Below are 16,512 nucleotides of genomic sequence, written 5' to 3' on the forward strand. Positions count from 1 at the left end.
CCACGCACAATGACTGAATCAGTCATTTACGTTGCTGTATTTCTAGGAGTCATTTTAGGATGTTCTGCCTTATTTGATTTCAGTCACAACATTCTTCTAATGTTTCAAGACACTGTAGAAAACCAAGGTTTATCTCATGAAAAAAAAATAGTTGAGTCAACAACCATTGTGTGATCAGTGTAAAAAAATGTAAAGGAGATAAGCACTGTTTTGGTCCAGGTAACGCTTTGTCTCTTGTTTAAAAAAATCCCACGAACATAGAAGGTGTAGGTTTTTGACAAGCAGATGTCAAAGTGATCATCAAGTGTAAGATGTGGTTTTACACAAATCAGATGGTATCCTGTAGGCTGCTTCTTCTGTGCTTTAGCACTAGTCAGAATGCTAACGTTTCAGTGCCTATCACAATTTTGCAGGTATTTCTGCATGAAGGGTCTTAAAAAAGCTGCATGACACACATTAGACATACGTTTTACAGCTCAACTGGACTGTGCCAAAGCAAAATACCGTATGTGGACTAAAGCCTAAATATTGTGTGAACCCACTGGCTGTGCTCTGGGGATGGGTGTGGGCACTCACAAATGGTGCAACCAGTGGGAGAGCCATGCACTCGCTCTGCGGTTCCCACCCTGACCACAGAGCAATAGGGTGTTTTTTTTCCTGTAGCTCCTGTTTCTCCTCATTCCCTAGGGGATAACAGCCAGTGGATCCAGGGACACGTGGCCTCACTCATCCCACCTCCCGTGGATGTTCCTATAGCGTCTCCATGGAGTACAGCTCTGTGATGTGCAGCCAACACAAGCTGCCCTCTCCAGCAGAGTGTTACGGTTTCACCGCCATAAGGCTTCTCCCGTGCTGCAGAGATATGGCAGGATTGTACTTTTCCTCTCTGTTAGCTGAAGTTTTTGCAGAGCAGGGACTTACTTGGTGAAGACAAGTTCCTGCCTCACAAAGAAAAAAAATGATGTAAAAATGAAAATCTTACTGCTCCGTGAATGAAAAGTTTAAATAACAAAACAAAACAGAAAGTAGAGGCTTCATAAATGAGAGCCAAGGTCTGGAAAACGGGCTTGCTTAAGTCTTTGGCTTGGGACAGACTGTAAACCTAAGTACTCATAATCCACTTTTAATTGAAATTTTGATTTACTGTTCTGCTGAATTTGAGCAGTCCCTGAATCCTGTATTGGCCTATATTGTACAGAAGTAACTGTAATGTCTTTTTTTTTTTTTTTTGGTATTGCTTCAATATTATGCGTTGCTGAGCAATTGCATATCAGTTTTTCAGTTTTGTCCTGGAGCTTGCAGGCTGTAGGCTCTTGAGACTCCTCCCCAGATGTGCCTGTCACAGAAATATAAGTATTTTCTGTACCATTCTGGCACAGGTGAATTCCTACAGCTTGTATGGTAAGTACTATTATGTTTTCGCATTGCCACATCCCAACAGAATATGAGGAGGAAGAAGCAGGACTGGATGCTGCAATCAGGAGTCTGAGCAAAGCACAATGAGCAGACGCTTGGATATTCGGCTTTTAAAGTCTCTCGGCTGCCACAGCTCTGTTCAGACATGCTCTGCCGCTCTGTTATGTGCAGCAGAACATTTTGGAAAACCATTGGTGAACTCTGCATTTGTGAACCCTACCCTCTAGAAAAACACTTGGTTTTCTTTTCTGTTTATGACTGCGTTATCGTTTTGCTTCTATGAATTTATTATACCATTGGCCCATATATGCATTTCAAACAGGAGGAATCTGTTTGAAATTCTAAAATCACTATGCGTAAGCGGTAGCATTTGAGGTTTAAACTAATCTGGAGAGGCTGAAGAAGCACACAAGCGATCAGACATGTGTGCTGTGGTTCCAAATCCTGTGCTTTCATCTGCTAAGAAAGCTGAAGGAGTTCTCCAGCTCAGAAGATGTTAAGTAACACACTGAATGATAAGGGTTAGATCTCTGTTTATTCAGATTTCTTTTAAGTAGGTACATCAAAATAGAGGAAACATGTTCAGGAACTCATTTTTTGCAGATAGGAGCGAATGCTCTCTATGATTTCTGTTATCTAATTTTGATATCAAGAACGGTGAACATAGAAAAGTTTTTCTTTGAATTTTATTTAGATAAGTAGTGATACTTGACTAAGCAAAGACAGGCTAGTTTGTCTAGGAAATATTTAATAGGATGGAAAAAGGAAAGTTGATGTGTTTCTTTCACTGGAATGAAAAATACGCTTTTGCAAAGAGTTGATGATAAAGTATTTCCGGTTTCTGTTTCTGTCAGGCTTCTTAATTGTCAAAGCATTATTAAAAAATCATTTCACTACTTCTAGTATTTATTAAAATGGTGTTGATGCGCTGAGCAACTTTTTATTTTGGGATGCGTTTTGCCACCCGTAGGGCGAGATTTCCAAGCCCACAGCCCCTGCAGTGCAGCTCCTTTGCCTCCCTGCAGGCGCCAGGGTGCCGAGCTCCTCTGAAAACCCAGCCACGCAGACAGGTGGCTTGGTGGGGAACGGAGGTCCCTTGAGTCTGCGGGTACGGAGCTGTGCTGAGAGCCTGCCTGGGGTGACTAGGGGTGCCTTCGTGGTGTTGTTCACAAGCCTGGCGGCGCGAAAGTGGAGCTCGTTGGTGCGCTTCTGGAAAGGGCGAGGGGTGCCCAGGGCGCGTTGCTGCCGGCATCCTCCTCGCCTTCCTGTCCCTGCGGTAAAATTATCGCCGGCCTGCCCTGCAGGCGAGGGCGATCAGCAGTTTTCTGGTGACTGCACTGAGCAGCCGTGCCTCTGTTTCACCTCGGCTCTTCTGCCCACAGCTCGCTTTCTAAGTCAAAAGGCGACATTGGCTGCCTTAGCCGCAAAACAATAAAATGAGGATGCAAAACGTTGCTGCTCTGATGTGACGCGGAGCACAGCTTTCGCTCATCACCTCCTGACACCTCCCACTTTTTGAGTATTTGTTGAATTTTCATGCTCAAGGCTGGCAAAATTATTAGTTTGCAAAACGGGGGTAATTTGGGGGCGGTTGGGGAAGCGGGGCCAAATTCAGTGCCTGGGCTGGGAAAGGATCCTCACCTGCAGCCTAGCCAACATGACCGCTGGTGGCAGGGCCATGGCGGCAGGCCTCGCCTCTGGCCTGGGCAGCTGGAGCAAGGGGCATGGAAGTTGCCCAGGCCCACCTTAGGCCAGTGCCGCCCTCCCGGGGCCGTGTGTGAGAGGACCGAGCGTGGCCAGGACAGGCCTGAAGGCTTGGAGCGGCTGGAGGTGTTTCCATCCAGCCCAGGGAGCCACCGAGCTGCCTGCGCAGGGCAGGGCAACAGGAGGGATTGGGGGGAAGGTTGGCCCCAGGGTAATTTTTTTTATTTTAGGTGGAAATATGGATCACGGTTCCTCATTTTTACACTATGTGGTGTTAAAGCTTATTTCATTTTGGCTGCTGGGTGGCTGATTGTTCCTTTTGACATTCAGCAAAGTAACAAAAAGCAGGCGAGATTTTGTCGGAGTCCTGTTTCCATTTAAGAGGATCACAAAATTCATCATTGCCAGGCGCATCAGCCCCTCCAATCCCTTCCGGCAGCCATGCGAGGTCTGCAGTGGAGTGGAGGGGACATGCATCACGCTCACCAGCGTGACGGCCTCAGATGCTTTTGCTCCCAGTTGCTGGGTCCCCACTAGAGCTGCCCACAGTTCATCCGTGTGACATGCCGTTTCAGCTGTCATCTGGAGCCCAGTCAGCCTTCCCTGACCTGCAGATGCAGCCGTCTTGATCTGAAGAGGCTAAACTCCCAAGATGCTTATTTTTGTTCTCCTCAAGTGGCTGATCACCATAATTAATCTAGCCCAGTGACTGATCCTAAAGGGGATGCAGTGGCGGAGGCTGCCAGAGGTGAAATGCACGGACGAGGATGTGTTTTGCTGGCTATGGGAGGGACTGCATCTGTCTCTTCTGAAGACAAAGACCATGTCAGAGCTGAGGTCAGCTGGGTCCAAACCCCTCTCTGGTGCGGGTGGATCTGGGGGTAGGACTGGCACGGTAAGGATGCCCTCCTTCCAGCTCATCCCTGCAGAGCCACAGGAGTGCCAGGGATGAGGAGTGTCGGGCTGTCCCCACGCTGCTGCTTGGCGGGACCCCTGCCCTTAGCCACTGCTTTCCCATTCTCCTCCCCTCATTGGGACAGCAGGAGTAGTGTCAGCGCTGGCAGTATAATGTTGTGCCGCATCCTCAAAAAAGACCTCACCCCAATGAATTTTAATGTGTCTGACAGAAATGACATAGAAAGCCTTGGCCAGTGCAGCCTAGGTGTTACACACAGTTAAACCTCCAGCTGAAGGCAGTACTGGAGCTGGGTGCTGCACCGCGGGGGTAGCAGTAGAGCAGCCCAAGCGGGCGTACCACAGAACTTGATTTATCCTTTTCAACATTGTAGGGTTTAATAAGGTGTTATGATGGAAAATCAATCGTGCCTTTTAAGAGTCTTCCCCTTTTCTTTTGAAAGAAAGGTAATGCATATCTTCTGTACTAACACAGCCCAAATGCCCTCCACCTAACTTCCACTCCTCCCCACCCGGTTTAACAGTGTATGCACCAAGCTACCATATATAATCTTCTGTCTCATAAATATGCGTTGAATAACCTAATAGTTTAACAGCTGTTAAAAACGCATTTAGTAAATGAGTTAGCTGGAAAGCACTTTCCAATCAGATAATGGCACTGTCCGAGATTATAGGCTGAGAAGCACGCACAAGGCTTCCATCTACCTGGAGGCTATTCTTGTATAAAACTGTACATATGCATCTGATCCCATAAAAATATATACACATTAAACCCAAAGAGGGCAGGCAGGCATGTATTAGAGGTAGCCCTCTCAGTGAGCAGTACCAGTAGCAGCGTACTAACAAGAGAGGGTGAGTGAGTTCAGATACTTGTGTAGATAAAACCTGCAATCGCACATGTGTGCTGCCTACAGCTTCTCGATAGCGTGAGGCTTCCTTTGTTTCTGAGTCACCGTGCTCTGGTTTTATTAACTAAAAAGCAAAGGCGTGACAGTAGCTTGACCTTTAAAAAATGTTTTGGTTGAATTGGTGCCTCGGGAAGAATATCCCATTCACAGCCAGCATCTGCGGAAGCCCCTGTAGTGACTGTCTCAGGACATCCTGGGATTGAGCGCCCATCCCTTGTCACTCACATTGCCGCTGCTGCAGATACATTGGCAGGGTGTTTCAGAAAGTTTTGCTCGGCCACTGCTGCTCTGGTGTTATATGAAAGGGGGATTGCAGTTTTTGAGGCCAGCCAGCCCAATGCCTCTCCCCAGCACCAGACTGCTCCAGAGTCAGAACGAGGGGCGAGGTCCTCACTCTGCTTAAGCCTGGTGGATCCAGCCGATGCTGCTGTAGCTGCCAGGATTTTGTCTTGCACAAATACAGAGTAGCTAAGCTGTACATGGAGATGTGTCCACATCCCTAACCATGTCTCCGGTGGGCCAGCAACAGAGCAGCGGCAGCAGTTGGGATGACCTGCAGAGCATCTTCTGAAGGAGCATCTGGCTCGTGGTGGAGAGGGTGTGCTGCCTGGCTCGAGGTTGACTGATGGGGGAGGATTTCAAAGGCACAAATGGCATTTCAGAGCTCAGCTCAGTAGTGGAGATTCAGCTACCTAACTCCTCAACCCTCTTTGAAAGCCTCATCTCAAAATTTTTACCAATTACGAGACGCTTAGTCCAAAAGCTGAAGAAATGTGTGTGTGCACAGGATGAAAAAAGTAGTGTTTTGATTTTCATATGCTAACCAAAATCTGTGTGCTGGTGCCAGGGAACTACATCATAGTCTGCACCGTGAAAGGTGGCTATTTTGTTTGATAGGTTCAATCAAACTTAAGGGTAAAATAAATATATTATAGTGCCATAAATGTATGCATTGATAATACTATGTGGAAATGGGAATTTGTTAGTTCAATGTTAATAAGGATAAACATCTGTTTAATTTATACGATTATATTTTCTCAGTTCACATAGTTTAATAGCACCCCCCAAAAAAAAGTTTAAAAACCCATCTGGATTGCTAAAGTGTAAAAGCAAACAGGCTTGTTAGAATTGTCAAAAAATACATATAATTTATATTTAAGCACTTTCTGACTCCCTTTACTGAATGTGCATGATTTATTATTTTTCTTCAAGGTTTGATATATTAACATTTTACCTGCCAGAAAGGCCTTTCATTTAAATGTGGGCTTGCAGGACTGGCTGAAATATTTCTCCCAGATTCAGAGCCACACAGAAGGACCATTGTCTTCCACCCAGTGCCTTGGTATGATGTCATAACCCTGCTCTCTCTGAGTGAGAAGCTTTGATTTATAGCCAGGGCTGCTGCCAGTGCACGGTTCTCAGAATTTCGTATTAAATTAGATGACATAATGACATGAGCCCAGAGTCTAAGAAGGCATCATCGAACCATTGAAAACCAATTAGCACAGATTAAGTTGCTTATGAGACTAATTTAGAACTGTGAGCTCTGTCATATTTTAATATTCAAAATCAAGGACCACTTAAAATTGTCTAATGCATTGCGAAGTAACAAGCACTTAAAAATTCACGATATGAACCAAAGTTGCATTCATTTTTTCCTTTTTATGTCAAGGGCCTGATCCTTCAGCAGAGTAGGGTCTCTTAAATGAGTAACATTACTTTTGAGTCTGAGCATACGTAAAAACTGCATCATCTTTTCTGTTTACAACTTCACAAATTCTGGCTTCATTGCTGCAGTTTATTGTTGGCAAATCTCAGTGCATGGCAAATTCAGTCACAATTTTTCATTCTAGCCAGCTGAGAGTCTGCAAGACCGGGTGTTATCTTAGTACCACGGAGCAGCATTGAGACAGAATGCTTGTTGCCTTTCGATATGGCTCTGCTGAATTTAAGAAATAATCCATTTTCTGCTAAAAGTGCTTGCAGATTCATAAGCTGTAGGTCTTCCCAGTTAATTACCAGTCCAGACCTGTCCTGTAACAAGGAGTGTCTCTTTCAGCTGGCAGGTTTTTACAGAGTCATTTAAGATTTGAAATATTTGAGATAGAAGTTAGTCAGGCTAATACTGTTCTCTGTTAAATATTAATCCTGAGAAAATTAACTGTACTTTCTGTATCACATCTCATCTCCCTCTGTGAACTACTCACTTGTGCAAGTGAGTGACGGGGGAAATGGATATGTGTTATGGCAGCTAGCTTACCATGCCTCCACTGGGATGTATTTGAGAATGAAACCTCTTTGTCTAGCTCAGGTCTGTAAAGATTTGCAGTTAATCAAGCATGAGTCAATAAGTCAGTGGTAACGCTAGTCCATGGCTGGACGGTGATCGGTCCTGGCTGCCCTGGAGGAACTCCCTTGGGTTCCTGCCTACGAGAAGATGGTCAAGGTGAGCACGTAAGGTTTGTATCCTCAGCTGCTCTAAGTCAGCTGCAGCTCCTTCCCCCCAGCTGAGGGTCTCACCCCCCCAGAAGTCAGTGATACAGCGGGTAGGGTGTGCGAGGAACCGGTAGCCTTATTACATGCAAGTATTTTAACTTGTTTGAGTAATGCCATAGACACCGTGATGGTGAGTACAGGTACAGGCTGTTCCTGCATTGTTTTTGGAAGGTGTGCCTTGAAATACGCACAGCTCCTGCCTTGGGCCTTCCGCAGTCCTTTGCAAAGTGGAAGTAAACGGTTGCCCTTTTAAAGAAAGAATATAAGATGATTTAAACCAACTTTTGACACATTCAGAGTATTTTCAGAATGACCAGGAGGTCAGACTCACAGATCCTTTGTGCTGAGTTTGGAAATACAAACATTGGCAAAGATTGTTGGCCTTTGTTACGCCATTTGTTGAAGTTACGTAGGCTGGGGAGAAGCAGATCCAGGATAGAGTGTCATAAATAAACTGTTAACTGGTGTAATGTAGCAATTTGTGGTGTATCTGTCCTCCACAAGTCAAGTTATACAGATATTCACATAAAATACAAAAGTTGAGGTCTAGACAGAAGGGGAAGTGTTAATGTCTTACCTTTCTGCTGACATGCTCAGCTTTGCAGGTCTGATTCCCGATCATTCGGGTCATTAGTAGTGGTTTTTCCAGGAAAAAAAAATTAAAAAAAATTCCTATGGAGCTTCCTTCTCCAAACTGGTACCCTGCGAAGACATTTACACTTTAAAGGGGAGTGAATGGCTGCCATCCCAGCTTGGTAAGATCCATACATTCACTCTGCATAGTGTTAAATGGCTATACAAGTGGCAAAGCACTGAAAAGTCAGATACAAATCCCTTCACCGTTTCAGCGTGAATACTTTTTCTGTCTTTCAGTGTGATACCTATTCTAGTAATGAGATTAGCATACAAACTATATAATACTTAGCAAGGGGTGACTTTTTTACTGTGTTGAAAAAACACATTGAAAAAGGTGATGGAGACCATTCAGTTGAACATGTTCAGACACCTCTAAGCCTACGTGCAGGTAGTATCTGTCCATTTAAAGAGAACTTGTTTCCCATTACATGAAATAACTGGTGCTCAGGAGTATCAGATCAGAGCAATACAATGGGACAATGTAAACAGTTGTCAGATAAAACGGAGGTCCCACTTAATCTCATATCCCTCCTTCTTGTTTCCCTGTCTGGCTACAAACCTCCCATCAGCAAATGAGCTACTGTGACGTACCCTGACTGGTCCCGTAATTAACACCAGTTTCTATTTTCTCTCTGAACTCTGGATTTATGGGCAGACAGGAGTGTCCTTGGTTGCTGTCACCATCTCCAAGAGAATTTTTAGACTAACAGGTCTGGAATAGAGTCCCTTCTGCCCATCAGTCCTTTGCCCAGTGCAGAGTAGGACTTCCTGGGTATCCTGTTGGTTGCGGCAGGTGTATTTCAGTGTAGCAGCAAATTAAATCAGATTCCCAGTGTTCACGGCCAGTAATCGGACCTTGAAAAAGACCCCATGGCATTGCTTTTATAAAGAAAAAAATCAAAGTGACAAAAAAATGCCTGGTAAAACAAGTAGCAGAGATGTTGTGTAGAAAAGCTACAATGAAAAATCAGCCTGAGATCAGGAACCTGCCTTCTTTAAAGCCTCCAGCCTGCCTGCCACCGGGGCTATAACCCTTCCCTAGGTTATAACAAGTCAGACAACTCCAGGGTTTATTGGAGTTGAATTGCCAGTGGTTGAGCTCGGAATTATTTAGCACAGGTGTTTCTATAACAGTGATATATTGGGAAAATTCAGTGTTCAACAACCATCATATTTCCAGCTGTGCTGTGGTTAGTACTAGTACAGCGAACCTGATATAAAACATGTGAGAATATTTGCTAGCTCAGGAACTTGTTAAAGGTATTTTCTTACAATATCTAAGCTGCTATGTTTATCTAGGTGCGTTTCTTTGGTCTTGCATTTTCATAAAGGGTGTGATGCTGGTTTAATAAAGCTGTCACTGAACCTGGAATCTGCTTCTCTGCAACCAAGTGCATTAGTAGCCCTCCTAGGCAGCGTGCAGCACACAAGCAGGTGAAAATAAGATTATGAGGAATCCAATGACAGTCCATTATCCTTAGCACATTCGTCTTGAGCAGCACCTGTGCATCTGTTGCGTGTATAGACATGTTTTTACTAGGGGTGCTAGAAATCTTGAAACAAGTGTTGCAAGCATCTATATGTAAAAGAACATAAAAGGAGCAAAGTTAACAAGAGGCTAGGGGACTGTAAAACAAGGGTAGTGAAGTGCATTCACCAGCAGCAAAATTTGTGAACGTTAAAAGAGGTTTTATATGTACACATGCACACACGTGCAGTTTTAGGGGTTCAAAAGACTCATATACAAACATAGTAAATCGCTGGAGAATGTATAAAGGTGTTCGTAAAACAGACGTAAATAAAAATACAGTCAGAGACACTCATGCAACATGCATGTGCTCTTAGCTGAGTTGTGCAAAGATTTTGAATTAATGACTTTGTGCCACAATGGTTCGGTTATTCTAATATTCTGAAAGACATTCTCTGGTGTCACCGTAAATTTCCAGCAGCACCTTCAAGTGACAGCTGTTCCTCTGGTTCTCTTTTTGGGAAAGAAGATAAATGCCACTGTGCATCCATACTCAATTGTTGTATGCATTGGAGTTGCATCTGGCTAGAAAAAATACATCTACAGACTAGCTTGGCCCTATTATTTATAATTTTCCTGATAGAGAAAGTGGGTATCTTTTACCTATGCACTGCATATGTTGTAGGAGGAACCGCAAAGGCACCTCTCTTTGATTTGAAAGCCAATGTGATAAAGACACTTTGATTTGAGGAAGGATCTCTCCTCTGATTTGAGAAAGCAGCTCTGCATTTGTCATGACCGAGTTGATGCTCACAGTCATTCTGTCCACGTGCTGGTGGTATTTAGAGACATGGCTTGACAGCTCAATTAGAGCCTCTTGGGACAATGGGTAGAGCAAGCAGAGGTCTAGAATAGTAGTCAGTTTTTCTTAGTAGCCAGAGACTGAGTTAACATTTGTTAGGAGCTGGCATTAGCAGTTTGGATCCAGCTTAGAATCACTGAGAGATGGATGCAACTTATTGAATATTTTACACCCGTTCGCTGGTTAGTAAGATTAAACAATCATTTAAAAAATAAATAAATCAAATCCTACTCTTTCAAAAATACCCTCATAATTGAAAACTTCTTGTACATAGCAGTTTGTTATGTATCTTTGTAATTTTACTTTCACTGAACTCTGAAAGCCCTATCTCTACCTTATTATGCTCCAGTTTACCGAATGTGCAGACATTTATCAAATGGGCCATCAGTAGCCGTAGAAATGCAGTAGTATATCCAAGTTTAAATTCTTGCTTTGATTACTACAAATCCATGGAGCCCTTGGGTCCAAAGCTTCCACTGAAGCACAGCTATTTGCAAATAGATTTTTATAGCACATTAGTGCTGGAGGAGAGTCCAAAAAAAATAGTCCTTTTCAATATTAGAACCAGCTGTGACTTTCTTGTGCTGATGACTCATTCATTTTTTTTTATAGGGTGGGAGAACTAGGCAAAAGACACACAGAGTCTTATTCAAGACGTTGTTTGTTTTGCAAAGGGTATCCTAGCCACAAGCCAACTTGATCATACCAATACGCAACTCATGTTTATGTAAAACTTTTTTCTTTTAACAGTTCCAATTATAAAAACAGAACCCACAGATGACTATGAGCCTGCTCAAACCTGTGGACCAATGAACCAAGGCTTAAGCCCTCTCTCTAAACCATACTACAGCCAGCAGATCATGATGCCCCCTGATCCTGGTTCATGCCTCGTGGCTGGCTTTGCCTCCTGTCAGCAGAGGAACGCTGTGATGTCACCTTCTCCCAACGCAAGCCCCAAGCTGCATGACCTTTCGTCCTCTCCTTACAAGTGCATCCCCAACCCGGGCCACAGTCACCTCGGACTTCAGCAGCCCACTGGAGGTGTCCCCACCATACAGGAAGTGCCAAGGTCTATAGTTGTGCACCCAAGCTCCCCCGAGCAATCATCTCACATCATGCTGCAGCCGCAGGTGAGTCAACATCTGAGCAGTAGCTGTCCCCTTGGTTATCAACAAACACTCTATCCCAACAGTCCCTCTTCTCCAGTTCCATCTGTTACCCAAGAGCCAACCTATTTGCAGTCCTGCAGTCCAACTCACTCATCCATAATGGGTCAACAGCAGCAGCAACTACCGAAGGTTCACAGAAATGAGTCTCCAACAACCCAACCACTGTCATTGCCAGAGTTGCATGAGGAAAGTAATCATAATTTGGCCCCTATTCCTGTAATGATCAAGCGAGAACCCGAGGAATTGGACCAGATGTACCTGGATGATGGTAAGTCTTCTGCAGCATAGGTTTGTGTTCAACCATGTTGCTATATCAGTGAGTTCCCTTAACCCCCTCCTCCTTTTGAATCCTGGTGGAAAAAAGTTCAATTAACAGCCTGGTGGAATGGTGCGGACTTTTGCTTGGATTGTCTCTATACAGGAAAGGACTCTTTAATTTCGTTTGCAATAATGAAACCATATTATCTAAGCATTAAATACTATTAGTTACTGTAGAGCTAGCTGCATGATTGATAGCTATGTTGCAATAATCTTAACTGTATGGTCTTGGCTTATGCCCATGCCAGTGACCTGTGGAACTGCAGTGAAGACATATTTAACATTGTCCCATCCATAATGCAGTGAAATGTCTGGTGTGCAAATCTCTTCACTGGAACTAAATGATAAACTGCTCTACTTCAGTTGAGGAGGTTCAAATTAAAAAACGTGGGCACATCTTTCAGCATAACTTTTCAGTCTGGTGGCATCTGACATTAAGACTACTTTTTCTTCCATTCTTATCGTGAACTTGCTGCTGCTTTTTCTTTTTTTTCTTTTGTAAGATTCTATATGTATATGTATTCTGCACACACCACTGAAAAGTTAAAATGCTGTGATGAACTTGTCAGGCTCTAGCTTCCAAAGATTAATTAGTTGAAAGTAATAAAAGGGATAATCTGGAATTTGGTTATGTGACCTCACTGAACTGTGATTTAGCACTTGCTGCTAAGTATGCTAGTAGTATTCTGGACCCTCACCTTAATGCAGTACGTGAGTTCCCTTCCAATAGCCACATAACTTTATATAACATATCATGCTATTTAAAGAAGAAAGGCCTTTGAAATGCTGCATCGAAACTAATTGGTGCCAAGGAACATCTGAATGTGATTGTCTTTCATGGAGAATTTAAAAACAATTCATTGCACTGTTTTTTAAAGAGGACATTTAGTCATTCTATTTTAAACAGCACGATACGCACTGAATTAGGATTACAAATGAATGTTTTGGAGCTTGAGTAGCAGCCTTTTGCTTTTCAACTCTAGGAAAATGATTTTTCTTAACAGAAGTTATTATTGGTTACATGATAGACAGGTCTAAGGAATTTTTCCTAATTAGGAGTTCAGTTCACTGAAGTTTTGCACAACACATCTTTTGTGACAAGGTTTTCTTCATATAGCATGCATTTTTACCACATCTCTGTAAGGAGCAAGATTTCAACAAACCAAGCAAGAAATGTACACAAACCAAAACAAAAAGCCATGCCCAAATTTTGTTTTTGAGAGAAACCACAGAATCACAGAATGGTAGGGGTTGGAAGGGACCTCTGTAGATCATCTAGTCCAAGCCCCCTGCCAGAGCAGGGTCACCTAGAGCAGGTTACATGGGAATGCGTCCAGGCGGGTTTTGGAGACTCCACCACCTCCCTGGGCAGCCTCTTCCAGTGCTCTGACACCCTCAAAGTAAAGAACTTCCTCCTCATGTTTAGACGGAACTTCCTGTGCTCAAGTCTCTGCCCGTGACCCCTTGTCCTCTCACTGGGCACCACTCAAAAGAGCCAGGCCCCATCCTCCTGACACCCAGCCTTTAAGCATTTGTAAGTGTTGAAAAGATCCCCCCTCAGTCGTCTTTTTTCCAGACTGAAGAGACCCAAATCCTTCAGCCTTTCTTCCTAAGAGACATGGTCCAGTCTCCTCATCATCTCCGTAGCCCTTTGCTGTACCCTCTCCAGCGGTTCCCTGTCCTTCTTCAACCGGGGAGCCCAGAACTGGACACACCACCCCAGATGCGGCCTCACCAGGGCAGAGTAGAGGGGGAGCATGACCTCCCTCCATCTGCTTGCCACGCTCTTCTGGATGCACCCCAGCATGCCATCCGCCTTCTTGGACACAAGGGCACATTGCTGCCTCACGGTCATCCTGTTGTCCACCAGGACTCCCACGTCTCTTTTCACAGAGGTTAACCAGAAGTTATCTATGGAAGGAAGAGAATACAGAATAAAATCTGTCTTTCTAGAAAAGCACAAGAAATGTGCAGTCTTTCTGCCTTAGCTCTCCAAAATCCATCAACCACTTCTCTGACAGCACTGTGAAAGTTGCCTTTGGCTGATCTTTGCTAGAGAGGTGGGACTGCAGCTCAGGGATGAAGGGTGAAACTCCTCAGTCATGTTTACTTCAGATTTTTCCTGGAAGAACAGAGGAACTTTGCTACCATGTGGTCTCAGAGAGTTATTTTAATTTGTTCAGCAATGCTCATTCTCTCCGACAAAGCATAAATGGTTTAGTCTTTACCTCCATCTCTCTTCCATCCCTTCTTCTGAACACACATGCACACCAGTCCTCTGACAGATAATCATAAGTAATTGTAGAAGCCACCATGTACATCTGCACTGATACTTAAAGTTGACTTTGAAGGTCTCTTCAGCTAGTGAAAGGCAGATATACTTCCCTTTGGCATCCAGCAGGTTATCAGAATTGTTCTGTGGCTGACCACAAGAACTATAGAACCAAGAAATAATTCACAGACATAACAGTTACGGTAACAATGTAACTTAGGTTGTTCCAAAATATTAAACACCACCAGTTCCCTCTAAGGGTGGTAATCAGAAATGGTAACCAGAGGAAGTCCCTTTTCTGTGTCTAAACCAATATTTAGGTTTGTCTCAGGGGTCACACTGATGGAGCATAACCCACAAGAGTTTCCCTTTCCTATCTATGCCTTATGTCACTGCCTGAGGAAAAGGACAGCCACTCTTAAGGAGTGGCCTACTACTGTCTTTTTATTTGTCTCAATATTTGGGCAGTCGAGAGAGAAAGTATGTGGCAGAGGGGCTAAAGGCAGGAAGCATGTCTTGTGGGACTTGCGCTGGCCAAGACCCTCTGTTCAAACCATGCAGAGCCCCAGCATGCCTCAGACACATAGCACAGGAGCACGATGCTGTGAGTCAGGATGGAACCCCGTCTAGGTCTACACTATATGCATTTCATGGAGGCAGCCTTACCACCACCAGTGCAGACATTGGTTTCACATTACATTTAATCTGATGTCACTGCAGGCTGCCATGGAAAGGGTGGCCTCAATCCATCTTGCCCTTAGCCACATGTTCTTGCTGCTTCCTTTGAGTCATATCAATTGATTATGGAGTGGGAGAGCAGACAAATGGAAGATTAACCTGCCAAAAATAGGAAAACCCACATAGTTTTCCACTGGGTCAGCCTATGGAACCACATCCCCCAGATCCAATAGCTGTCCAGGTCCAGCCCACGAGAGGAGCAGGAAACCTGTTGCTGCAGGTCAAGAAGTGCAGCAGGACCACCTTGTGTGGCAGCATCCCACCCATAGGCCAGAGTAAGCATGATTTGAAGCCACATCTGATGTCATCTTATCCTCCCCAGCAACTATCTAATCAACTCATCTTGTCTTGGTAAAAAATCCCCTTCTGGTGCTAACCTGTTAGTAACGGAAGGATGACATCGGGCCTGCCTCCTACAGTCTCAAAGGGCAGTTTGGCCACTATGGTGACTGCCTGGAAACCACCGGTTATTGCTCCTGGTGTCCTGGTAGGTGCTGTTCATCAAGATGTGCACTGAAAAGGCAAAGCATATGCAATGCCTTTGTGTCTGGTGCCGTTTCATTCAGACCTCTGGCTGTAACTGTGGAATAAGGGAGAATCGGTTTTGCAGAGTGGCTGATACCGAATAGGAGCAACTCATTTTTCATGTGCTTGGGTGTGTTTGGAATAGGAACTTCTAATTCATCACCATTGTTTCTTTTTAGTTTGATATCCATCTTTAAGTGTTTTCATTGTTTCCTTGAGGAATGGGTGGGATATCTGTGCTTTATGACCATATTCTGGAAACTAGAATATCAAATCATACCTGTGAGTAGGGACAGTTCCTCTTTTTTTTAAATAGACTGCTGTTCTACCTCTTTATAATTTGTTGTCTCACTGATTCTGTTCAGATCCCTTCATAGAGTGTAATTTAAACTTTTTTTTCAGTATTTTTTCAGTCTTTGCGCCTGTGAACAATACGAAAGCCAGAGAGAGGTCAGATGTACTTGACTGCTTTCCTTGTCTGCTACTCTTAAGTATACCAGCTCTTTCCCTCATCCCTAAAGTAATTTAAAAGTAATGAAATATTTTAATGAAATTAAAAATCAAATTCTCAAAGTATCACTCCATTAAAATATGTATCTTCACGGTGTCTTGTAGCTATTAATACCTCCAGGTTTACCTGAAAGTACTTACGAAGTGTGAGGTATAGACATGTAACACACTTATGGGACTACCAGACAAATAAAATATCTAACTGGTTATGCCAGGTTATATATGGTAAAATTTTGGTTGCTTGTTTACCACTTTGGGGAGGTTTGATTTATCTGTATAATATACGTACAGCAATTTTGGACCACGTATAAACAGAAATTTTTTGGTTTCAACTTATGGGATCAAAGCAATATTCATTCCTTTTGGCCTGGAGTATCTCCAAGTGTAGACCATCTATAGTGCAGAGTATAGATAGAAAAAACAGCCAGTGAGTTTATATAAATATATATCCTGTATGTCATTTTTCTGCTTCGGTAGTGGTGGGAAGCTGAAGTGATATAAAGGGAGCACCCGAAGAGACTTCCATTTTGGCAAATACGTTGGTCTTGGCAATCTTGTTTTAAATCAAAATCTAC

General features: G+C 43.7%; 1 protein-coding gene across 7 annotated transcripts in view; it reads left to right on the forward strand.

The window, feature by feature from the left end:
• The window catches only part of NFATC1 (nuclear factor of activated T cells 1), a 114,870-nt gene that overhangs the window by 70,960 nt on the left and 27,398 nt on the right, over positions 1-16,512 (forward strand). For 3 of the 7 annotated variants that reach the window (XM_054191677.1, XM_054191678.1, XM_054191682.1), the window contains exon 9: positions 11,156-11,842. In XM_054191677.1, coding sequence (XP_054047652.1) covers positions 11,156-11,842 — 687 coding nt within the window. Of the gene's footprint in view, positions 1-687; positions 2,454-11,155; positions 11,843-16,512 lie in introns of those variants that run through there. The other 4 variants (XM_054191679.1, XM_054191680.1, XM_054191681.1 and 1 more) reach the window with 4 other exon arrangements.

This window comes from Rissa tridactyla, chromosome 2 (assembly GCF_028500815.1).
Source record: "Rissa tridactyla isolate bRisTri1 chromosome 2, bRisTri1.patW.cur.20221130, whole genome shotgun sequence".
Lineage (NCBI taxonomy): Eukaryota > Metazoa > Chordata > Aves > Charadriiformes > Laridae > Rissa > Rissa tridactyla.